This window comes from Labrus mixtus, chromosome 6 (assembly GCF_963584025.1).
Source record: "Labrus mixtus chromosome 6, fLabMix1.1, whole genome shotgun sequence".
Classification (NCBI taxonomy): domain Eukaryota; kingdom Metazoa; phylum Chordata; class Actinopteri; order Labriformes; family Labridae; genus Labrus; species Labrus mixtus.
Genome location: NC_083617.1, coordinates 5,945,589 through 5,957,319, shown reverse-complemented (window position 1 = coordinate 5,957,319; position 11,731 = coordinate 5,945,589). Strand labels below are relative to the sequence as shown.

At 40.5% G+C, this 11,731-nt stretch overlaps 1 protein-coding gene across 1 annotated transcript; it reads left to right on the top strand.

The window, feature by feature from the left end:
- The first annotated feature begins 292 nt into the window (after positions 1–292).
- fbxo9 (F-box protein 9) lies at positions 293–9,680 on the top strand. The gene is made up of 13 exons (XM_061039644.1): positions 293–477; positions 2,706–2,783; positions 3,592–3,705; positions 3,798–3,855; positions 4,260–4,359; positions 5,620–5,750; positions 5,845–5,959; positions 6,199–6,317; positions 6,608–6,698; positions 7,907–8,002; positions 8,129–8,222; positions 9,040–9,194; positions 9,276–9,680. Exons 1-13 carry the CDS (start codon positions 475–477, stop codon positions 9,382–9,384), a joined length of 1,263 nt encoding a protein of 420 aa, XP_060895627.1. The 5' UTR covers positions 293–474; the 3' UTR covers positions 9,385–9,680.
- Positions 9,681–11,731: the final 2,051 nt, after the last annotated feature.

Sequence of the window (11,731 nt, the reverse complement as noted above, 5' to 3'; positions counted from 1 at the left end):
GAACACCTACATTTTCCTGCTGGGATGAATAAAGTATATCTTATCTTTATTATCTTTTGTAAACGATTTTAAATCAGAGATTAATTTTATTTCAGGTGGCAATGTGTTCCAGAGGCTGATTGACCAAACTACAAAATACAAAAATACAAAATAGACTGATATTAGGTGAGGTATCCATTTTTTCCCCCCGACTTGTGTTGTTTTTGACTTGAAGCACTCCAAAAAGGCGAATCCAATCTGTCCGCCTTTTCCAATCGCACTTGAACGCACCGTCTCTTTCCAACTTCGCCACACTTCCGGACTTCTTGTGTCGCTGAGGCCGCAGGCTGCTCAGCGAAATGGCTGCATTCCTGAGAGCTCGTAAATATGTTCGTTGTGTTGTCCGCTTCTCCGACCGTGAACTGTAAACTCTAGTAGTGTTTTGCGAGCTGTGAGGATTAAAAAAAAACCCAGAGAGCCACCTGCCCAGCTGTCATGGTGAGTCACCGTGTTTATGCTGAAATACTCAGAAAAACATGCAAGCAGCACTGCCTAGCCTGTTAGCTAAGAAAGCGCCACCTGTCTTATTTTTTTTTTACCTGTATCTCTCCAAGAGTAAACTAGTTGTGTAACAAAACGTGCATTGCTCAGGAAGATTAAGGTTGTCTGTATAAAAATAGCACTATCTTGTTGTAAACTAAGAACCCAGCCAGTTGCCAAAACCACATGTGTTTGTATCTGATCAGTTTAGTCACAACACACATCCGTTCAGTGTTATTTTCAGTATGCAAATTACAGATATGTAAGGAGTGGACCCTCTGGAGTCCCAAAAGTAATAATAATAATAATAATAATAATAATAATAAAGTGTGCACACGTTAGATGATTTATTGTGCACACAAGATTTTAACTTTTGTCACAATATAAATGTGCATGCAAGATTTTTTTTATCTAACTCCTTCAAATACAAGTTTGCATGTGCAAGATAATTATTTTGTGTTTCAAAGTTATCATCTAACTTGTGTGCACTTTTTTGGGACTTCAGAGGTTCTGTAGGTGTGGCAGTAAAACAAAAGGATATGAGATTCACAAAACTGCAAATGTGCAAACATTCTATATATTTTATTATATTATTATATTAGTCTATATTATATAACATTTCATTATATTACACTATATTGTTCATATTGCACTACATTATATTATATAACTGCACTCTGCATTACTGTAGTACAACACTGCCTCTCTTCTCTGATGTTTACATTACTTGCTGCTATTTATCATACCAAGTCACTTTATCTTTTCATTCTCTGCAAATTCTGTCTCAATTCCCTGCATAGTTAACTTCATCATTCATTTTGTACTTGTATACACCCCCTGTTTTATTTTTATTTATCTTATCTATTCTGTTTAATGTGTATTTGAGCTTTCTTGTCTGTGCTGCTGCAACGCCCGAATTTCCCCTCTGGGGATCAATAAAGTATTATCCTATCTGATCCTAAATGGCTGAAAGTGTAAATGTCACTTTGTTGACTTTAAAGGTGTTACACAATGTGCAAGAGGAGGGTTAAAAATAAACATGAAATGAGCTGGTGGTGGGATCAGACCGGTTTTGTATTTAACTTTGGCTTACAGGTAGAGCAACAAATGAACGAGTCTTTGTTTTCTAGATGTTGCATTTTCTCTCAGCTTTCATTTTTTTATTACATTCTGCTGCAGGTGATGTTAAAAAATGTCAAAATATCAACAATTCTTCTCTGATGTTTTAGCTTCAGGCTGGAACCTGCTTCACTGCCTCCCCTGTAATTTTTTAAATTTCAGACCGACCTGTTTTGTTGTTGACTGACCTGAGCAGTGTAAGATAAACACCAGGCTGGAGATTTGTGGTGCCCAATGTTTGGGGGAATCAAAGTGCAAAACAAAAAGAGGTTTTCTCGGGGCGTAACTAATGACAGGTGCTTTTAATTAATATGATATTTTTTACTGTTGAATAAACAGGAGGAACAACACGCTTATCAACTTTGCACAAATGATGTGTTTGTTTTCTTTTTGTTTGACTAAGTTTGAAAGATAAAATAGTTTGTTTTGGATGACGCTTGGTTTATTGACTAAATTAAATGTTTGTGCTACAGCCCAGCCGATAATATCGTCCGATATTAGCATATCCAGAGACTGCTGCCGATATTACTAGAATTATTTCACCAGTCAAATATCATTTCATTTGAGCATCATTGTATTACACTAGCAGTTCTCTTTCACCAGCAGGGGGCGCTATATGGATCACAACAAGCATTATCACTCTCCTGAGTGTCAGGCGATGATACAAACAATACCAAAACATTTTAATGCTGGCATCTAGTCCATCTAACCACTGAATCAGAGAAGAGGCTTTTTTAATGGGCAGATAAATTCACATGTGGAACAAACGCTGATGTTTTTTTTTTTTTTAATCGTCAAATCGGCGTTGTGGAAGTCTTACACCGAAAAAGAAGTCATGAAACAAACATCAGAATTGTCAGTCGGCTAAATTTTAATTTCAAACATCGGCGTCGACATCGGCCCTGACTTTCTGAATCTTTGCATCTCTAGTCTCAAACCTAAAATGTTCAATCGCCAAAAAATCGAGCACATCTAAAAACCGATACACATTTCGAAGCAGCAGTTGAAACACGGTTTAGTGGACAAACGTTTCCTCTGATGCGTCTTTTTTTTCTCTCTTTGTGCAGGCTGAAGAACCTGCAGAAATCACAGGTACGATTGAGATTGAGGATGATGATGAAGGTTCAGACGACCCAAACCTTCAGGTGAGGAGTCGTGTGTATATTAACATTTCGATCCTGATTTCTGAATGTTTGATTGTAAAAGGCAACACTGCAAATGAAACCTTTTTATGGTGCAGAACAAACTGCTTTGATGATGATTTTCAGTTTAATTTTTTTTACTTTGAACTTGTTTGTTTTATCCAGGTTAGCGTGGGTTCTTTCAGTGTTGGGGTTTTGTTGTCGTTGGCTGCGTTTCTCATCATATTTATTTGTTCGGGACCTTGAGCTGGTCGTTGTTATGTTTGCTTCTGCAGCACTTTGTAAACATTTGTTTTTCACTGAGAGGCTTCTGGAGTTGGGACCGCGCCGCCTCTCAGTCGGTGATTGTGTGTTTTCTTGCAGAACTAGTTTTTGAGTTGATCTTTGTTTAATCATTCAGTTTGTCTGTTAATGATAAATCTCTTTGTTTTGACTTTGGTACGGTTTTATTGCGTCAGTTTGTGGGTTTGTTGTAAGCCCGATAGAGCCGCCTTGTGGTGGGGCGTAACATGCTATACAAATAAAGTTATTATCATTATGAATATCAGGCAGCCGTATGCTGTGAAATGTGAAACTGCCCCCAGAGACAAGATGGTTATCCTGAAGTGCCTCCGTGTTTTCAAACGGAAATGTCAGTAAAAAAAAAAAAAAGAGTAAATGAGGCTCCGCAGTCCGCACCAATCACTGATGTCGGAGGAGGTTGGTAATTCCCGAATTACCAGATGTCCCTGGGTAATACTAATCCTGTCCTTTAGTCAGGAGTAGTTCTTTTTTTACCCGTCTTTTTATTAACAGTTGAATTGATTTGCAGGTGCAGCTCAACGCGTTCAGAGTTCAGTGGATGTCAGAGCTCAAGCCGAGCTCTGGAGGAAGCGCGCGAGCTAAAGGTCTGAAGAAGGCACAAGATATAGCTCGGGAGGAAAAAGTGAGTTGGGGGATGATTTGCTCCGGGTCAAGATTGTTTATGCCTTGTGGAGGAAAAAGATAAATTTACTGACATGACTGATCTTCCGTCAGGCAGCAGAGCTGTTCTTGAGAGCTGTTGAGGAGGAACAAAATGGAGCCGTCTATGAAGGTGTGTATGCAGACTGTGCGGTCATAACAGTAAGACCTCGGACAGGAAGGGATTCTGAGATAATACAGATGAAAATACCAATATGGAACAAACAAGCGAGTTCTTTTAGCTGGAATGCAAATGGACTCATGCACCAACTTTTTGCCATTTTGACCCCCAAAAAATGTTGTCAGTGGAAGTGCTATTTTATTCTGCATCCATGTAATTAGATCAATCAGGGGCAACAACATTGGCACACTGAATGTTTTACAATCTGTCTTAAAATGTGTTCATCACTCAACTGAACGATTCTTAAAGGTCTCCCTTTAACATCAAACCTTCAGTTTAAACCCAGTAACCCGCTGAATAGAACTGGTTTCTTTTCTTTGGCGCTTCATTTCATTTCTTGAACTCTTTCTTTGCAGCTATCAAGTTCTATCGCATGGCCATGCAGCTCGTTCCTGACATTGAGTTTAGAATCAACTACAACCGTCCTCCTGACGCAGACCGAGCTGGAGGAAAATAGTAAGCTGTTTTTTTTTTTTTTAGGACACTTGAAGTCTTTATCTCTTTAGTGTTATCTCAGTCTTATATTTTTCTACATGATTCAGAAGGCCGGTTAGAAGTTTCATAACACTGATACCAATGTTGCTTAAAGGTCCTGAAGGTAAGATATCTACTGAATGAATCATTAAATGACCTTACTGTATGATCAGACATTAAGGAAACATTGCTATTTTGAAGTGCTGGCTTCTCTTACGACAGTGCAGCAGCCAGTATGTCCTCCTTCTAAGTTTAGATTCTGAGTGGTCTGGATTTGTTTGGACCAGATAAGTAGGCAGCTCCCCCACACGGCTGTTTTACCCCTCGGTGTGCCAGGCGAACGTCAAACCAACAGGTGTTGCAGCGATGTAAGCGTGCGGGAGACCTGGTTCAGATAGAAGTGAACCCGACCTAAAAAGCCTCTGCATGTTTCTAATAAGCTCCACGAGCAGAAACGTGCTCAAACTAGGATCAGTGTTGGAGATGCTAGAGTTTAGAACGCAGAAAGGTTTACAGACCGATGCAGAGCTGGCTAAACACTGAAGCTTCAATGTCCGCAAGATGGTAACCTGCGTGAGCATCCAGTGTAGATGTCTCGACATCTCCCTCCAATGTTTTTTGGACTGCAGTACCAATTCTAAACACTAGGTGTCAGAGTTACATATTGGTCCTTTAAATGTTTTTAAATAAATAAATTGGTTTGATTATCGTTGAATCATTTTTTTTGGACACCTGAATGCAGCATCTTCATCTCAGTTTTTATCAAGGTTAAATTAATTTGTCAGTAAGAATCATCTTAGAGGGTTATAATAATATTTTGTCATATATGGTTCTGTTTAAGAACGAGTAAACTTTTGAGTGTTTAGAGAAACGGTTTTTTACACATGAATAACTGAAAAGTCACACACAGGTAGAAACGAGAGGGGGGGGGGGGGGGCGTCAGGAGGATGCCATGATCGATAATGTGTGCCCACCAGCTCTCTGTTCATGTTTGAAAGGTGCATAACTGGGGAAATGTGGCGTTACAGCCGCAGGTCATCATTGCAAATGAAAGAACAGATGAATAAATACACAGTCAGTAAACCAGAGAAGAAATATGTACATCCAGGAAATCAACATGACAGTAGTAAACAAGAGTTTCAGATAAAGTAGGTCTGAATGATCTGAAATGGAGAGGTGTGCATGTGCGATAAAAGTACGTTTCTCTTCTCTCTAACTGAAGATGATGTGTTTGTACTCCAGCATGGAGGACAATGATGTCGATAGTGAGATCGAGGATCTACTCGACTACTTTGAGGAGCAGCTCACTCTGGAGAGCTCCTTTCCAAAGATCTGCACTCCTGAGCTGGAGTTGACTCGGATGCACATTTCAGGTAAATATTGGTAAATAAATTCCACTGAACACCCCTCAGCATGTGACGCACGTGTTCTTTATATGTGCAAAATTGTTTTTTTTTATGACTGCAGCATTGCCTCGGGAAATCCTGATGTACATCTTTCGTTGGGTTGTGTCGAGTGATCTGGACATGCGAGCCCTGGAGCAGCTCTCGTTGGTGTGCCGCGGGTTTTACATTTGTGCCAGGTCAGCTCGGAAACTGTTTCTCAAAACTGCTGGTTTAGTTCAGGAAATGTCTTAATCTTTTATAGGTGTTGAACAACAGATTAATTGACAGTATTTTCCATCTTTTTTTAAAGAGCGTTTGTGATCATTATTTTCTGTTAATGGATGGAGACTAATGGAAGGGCACATGAAATGGTTTTTTTTGTGATTTGTGATTGAACCCTGGCTGGGTTCACTCAATCTTAAATTTGTCTCTCCAGAGACCCTGAGATTTGGCACTTGGCCTGCGTGAGAGTGTGGGGACGCAACTGCACCAAAGTTGTACCCTTCAAATCCTGGAGGGAGATGTTTCTGCAGAGGCCTCGAGTCCGTTTTGATGGTAAATTCATTTTTATACATTTGAGATTTTGGATGTTGCCGTCACTTAGAGACACCTCCACTGGTAAAATATATTTCATATTATCTAACGCAGGGGTTCTCACACTGTAAAAAGTGAGGTGGGTAGGTCATATTATGCAGCGCAGACATGCACACACACTAATAGGCTAACTCGCGGGAGCATGGTGGGAGGAGCATGTATTTACTGATGTCCAGTTTGTTGTTATAACTTCACATCCAGTTAAGAAGTTTTACAGTTTGTTGATGAATCCTTTCATATTCTTTCCACAGGTGTCTATATCAGCAAGACGTCATACATTCGTCAAGGAGAGGAATCACTGGATGGATTTTACAGGGCTTGGCACCATGTAGAGTACTACAGGTAGCAGTTTGACTAAAATCTGTTTTTTTTTAAAAAAGAATTACTAACTCGGAAAAAAAAAAAGACCCTAACCGTTCATAAAGGTAGAAGTGGTTTTGTACAAGATACAGAATTTACCACAAAGCTGGAGCTGGCTTTGGAAAAGGGTCATGTGATGGCTGGGATTGAACAAAAGAAGGAAGGAAGGAAACTTTGTGACTGATAAGACCATGACCACTTTAACCAGTTCACACTTAAACACAGCGGAGGAATATTTGAGAGAAAGGGAAACTGTTTCTGCAGCAGGGTTCACAAGTTCAAGGAATAATTCCAGCTCAAAGGTTTGTCGGTAAGGACAAAGGAGCACAAATAGTTCCAATCAATCAATCAATCATTATTTGTTTAGCGCCAATTCATAACAAGTGTTATCTCAAGACGCTTTAGAAAAGAGCATATAGGATAATATGCAGGCTGGATTTCTCCTTTGTGTTCCTTTGTTCCAGTTGTCCACACTTCTTTGCCGCTGAGGAGGAGGTCGGAGCAGGCGGTGCATGAGACCAGCCTTTATTTTCTATAGTTTCAACTGGTTTATCAACTGGTTTATCAACTGGTTTATCAACTGGTTTATCAACTGGTTTATCTGGTTACAAGAGGGGAAAGGATTCATCTCTACATTATTATTTCTAAACCATAACCAGAACTAACAAAAGAACATTAATATAAACATTGTAAATAATCTAAAACGATATAACTTCAACAATAGTGCTGCTGAATTGATAAAAATTATTACAGATAATAAAGCTCAAACTATTTGAAGGCTGCCTACATGTTTTAAACAAAAGGAAACGTACAGTTCAAACTAAAGAAGAGATGAGGCATGCACATGCTGCGGCCAGCTCCATTGTTCTCAGAGGGGACGCCGCAGGTGAGCTGGCGTCCTTTACTGGCTCTGAAGCTCCGCCCATGCAGGTAACAGTCAGGTAGAGTAGAGTGAGGGATGGAGGGGGGGGGGGGGGGGGGGGGGGGGGGGGGGGGGGGTTTCCTGCAGAGCCAGGTGGAGGGGAGTCACAGAAGGAGAGGGGGTTTTTAAAATCTGAAATGGGCTGAGCAGTGTCTCCAAAGTCTCAGATTTGGAGCGTTGATGCTCTGAGTTAATGGAGCAGATTCTGTGTTTTCAATGAAAGCCTGATAGTGTGGATGAAGCTGAACTGTCGACATCTTTGTTCCAGGTACCTGCGCTTCTTTCCTGACGGTCACGTCATCATGCTGACCACCCCGGAGGACCCTCTGACTGTCATCCCACGCTTGCGTACCAAGAACACCAGGTACTCCTTCGTGGTTATCTGCAGCTAGAACAGACTTAGCTAAGTCACAAGTCATGTCCCGCGTTGAGGGTCCAGCGTTTCTCATGATGGATTCAAAATGATTATTATTTTTTTTTTATCCCACAGAATGGAATCTGCTCTGCTGGGTCATTTCCGTCTGTCACAGGAGACGGACAATCAAACCAAAGTTTTTGCTGTCGTTTGCAAGAAAAAGGAGGAGGTGAGAATAAATGTTGAGACGTGAACGATAAATACAGACAGTATGTACATTCGATATCACAGTGCAGATGACGTTGTGTTAGGGCTGCTCGGTTATTTTGATTGATATTCAGATGATGAGTATTAAACACGATTACTCTTTGATTTAACAACATGTGCATCACATGCAGTCACCATGAAAGTGGCACCAATTAATCTGAAGGCAGCTGATAGATAAAGCATCATCATCACGCCCAGGTTTCCATCCAATAGTTAAAATGTATTCATGCTGAGTGACTGAGCATGAAATCATTTATAGCGTAAATTCCAGACTTCTGTGATGTGATCATTGTGAATGCTAATTTTGCGATAAAGAGGAAACTGTGTTTGGTTGACTGTGCAGCCCGTCCGACAAAGTCCCTTAAAAAATCTCTTGGAATTCCAGGTTGTAACGCTGCAAATCTTGGATAAGTCAACTTGGGGTGAATAGTTACGACAGGCACTGTGTATTAAATTGTGTTGTTGCATTATTTTACTTTCAGAAATTTAACTCAAGTTCCTCTGAGCGTCTTTACAACTTTTTAATACACAAAACAAATGTTTAAATGCGGCAATATCTAACTTGAGATGATGGTTTCATGCTTTTTTTTTGTACGGGTGGCACACGGTAGATGAAACTAATAACGCCAAAATTATACCGTGACTGAAACCTGCGGTGTAAATGTTAAGAGTGTAATATTAAAGGTGACACCTGAACCTCTCGACCTTTGAATTCTAAACATGCTTGGGTTATAAAGTTTATAAAAGTGTAAAGCTCCACTTGTGAACCTTTTTAACAGAAAGCGGCCGAGTTTCAAAGGAATCGGTTCTGCAGGCGGAACCCACCTCCGGAGGCTGAGCACAGCTTCCACGTGGGACTGCATCTGGCCTCTGGGGGGCGGCAGAGCTTCAGCAAGCTGGTGTGGATCCACCACTCCTGCCACATCACTTACAAGTAAGAGGCTTGAGCACTATTGGTCCTGGAATTTAAAAATTCAAATGTTATTTGTTTAAAAAAACGAATGATGTTTGTCAGGCTGACTGGAGAAACGGTGGTCACAGCTTTCGACCTGGACAGGATGTACGCGCCCTTCTTCTTTGCACGTGTGAAGAGTTACACGGCGTTCTCCGAGCAGCCTCTGTGAGGGGAGACCTGCACGTGAACCCACAAAGACCACGGAGAAAGTCCAATCACCACGTCAACAAAGCGCATACTACTCAGCCTTTTTAATTTATGCTGCAGCTGGATAACGGTGGTAATAGCATGCTATGTTTCAGGTTTACAAAGTAGAGAATGACTTATTTTCTTATTTCAGAACTTATAATGATGTGCTGCGAGTTTGATGGTTAGCAAAACTCCCGCCTGTTTAAAGTAATGAACCTTCATGCTGGTGTTGTTTCATGATGCACTCTCCATCAAATAAACTGGTGTACACACTGATGTGCGATTTACTTTACATTTTTTACATTTGTCAATTCTAATGAAAGAATATTTTGCTAAAATCAAAATCAATCAGCCTCTCATTAACTTCAAGTCTTAGTGGATTTCTGCAACAATTCTTCATTTCAGTCAGGCCCGTGGACACAAATGATACATCAGACGGAAAACAATAGAGATCCTGTTACACAACATCAGAGAGAAAACATGTCAGATGTGATTTCAGACTTCTACATTGTTTGTCTTGCTGAGGGCACAGCGGTATAATCCACGTATTACGTTTTCTGGGAACCAAACACGGACAGATAAACAGGATTTGCAGCAGGAAAAAAAAAAAAAATATGAAAGTTGTATTGGATTTGGATAAAATGATTTGTGGCTGTTTGACTGAACAATGCTTAGTTTATACAAATATCCTGACCTAGAATCTGGTGACAGTTTTCATAAAGATGAAGTAGTTCCTGACCTCATTAGTTTCTTTCAGAGAGTGTTACAAAGTAAGGTTGTTCACAGTGTTGACACCCAATACCACATTTTTTAACACGATACAATCTGGTCGTACAGAAAAGTGCTGCTTCAAGGAAATAAAGAAAGCAAAAATGCATTGGCAACGCTCCAGTACTGAAAGGTTGCCGATAGTTTTTGTGCACTTCAGGAGTTTGCCCACCATTTTTGGTGATTTAAAAAGACAGTACCGTTATTTTATTACCTAGGACTTCTGTTTCTGATGCTGTGGTGTCAAAACAGGTAACTAAATTATATTATTTAATTTGAACTAGAATCATAACTAAGTCCAAAATGATGGTATTGATGGACAACCAGAGGCGTGTCCAGATTGTTTTGACTGGGGGTGGCTCAGCTGCGGCTCTCACTTATACCCCGGGGTGGCCTGAAGTGTGACGTGCGCACAAATTCACACAAATAAATATCAATTATTTACCCTTCCTAACCTCACCAATCAGATCTACTTTTACGACAAGAGGTATTGGCAACATTAGCTTATTTTTTTACAACACATAAAGAAGATGTATATGTTTCAAAGTCACACTTTAAAGTACTTAAAAAAGTGCATGCAAACTGTCTAACTTGCAATGTTTTGGTTGTGACACATTTTTAGTTCATTGCAGGTAAGACAGAGAGCATTACTTTCCCATGTACCGGTCTGATTAAAAAGATGTGCAAAGTAGTTTTTATTTACAATTAATAAGACAATATTTGGTTTTAACATAAGTCCCGCCTCTGATGGGACAAATAGCCAATCACAGGTTTAGGTATTTTGCGGTGGGCAGTCACATTCCTGGACGTGACACTGACAGTGACACCCCCATTACAAAGAGATGATGAAACAGCTAAAAAAGATAATCTAAAATCAAACTTTAGTTCATTTAACATGAAACATTTTTTGATGCTGTGATACTCATAATTGTTTCCTTCATTTTAAGAAACTTCTACTTGTGGCTTGACGTGCCTCACTGACTGGTTTTCAGAGGGCATTGCCTCTGAAAACCAGTCAGTGAGGCATTGTTTGGAGAGTGGCTGGCCAGCACACACGCCACCCAAAGCTCACAGACTGTCACTCTGTCCTCCAAACGCGAGCTTTGTGTGACACCCAGAATGACAATGCATCAAGTCTGCACACACTGCAGGAGGAGGAGGAGGCGGAGGCGGAGGTCAGGATGATGCGTTTAGTGGAAAGGACTGAGAGGAGAAGAAGTGTGCAGCCGTCTCAACATAGGGCGACACATTCTAAACTGATAACGAGAGTTCAAGTCAGAGGCGAGGCTGTCTTAAGAAAACATCTCAAGTAAATCTGTTTCTTTTCACTCACTCATGAGCTCACAGCATGTCCATGACCCTGTGGCGGTTCTTACTTCACGTTACACACAGATTGTAACGTTAAGAATACGAATGCCAAGAATTCCTCAGGCCTCTTCTGTATCAGTGCAAAGCTAACAAAGAGTTGAAGGGAAAAAAAAAATCGGTGTTCTTCTCAGAACTCTCCACAGGAAGGGTTTGAAATGTAACCGAGAAAGCTCTGCATGTTAACTTCAACC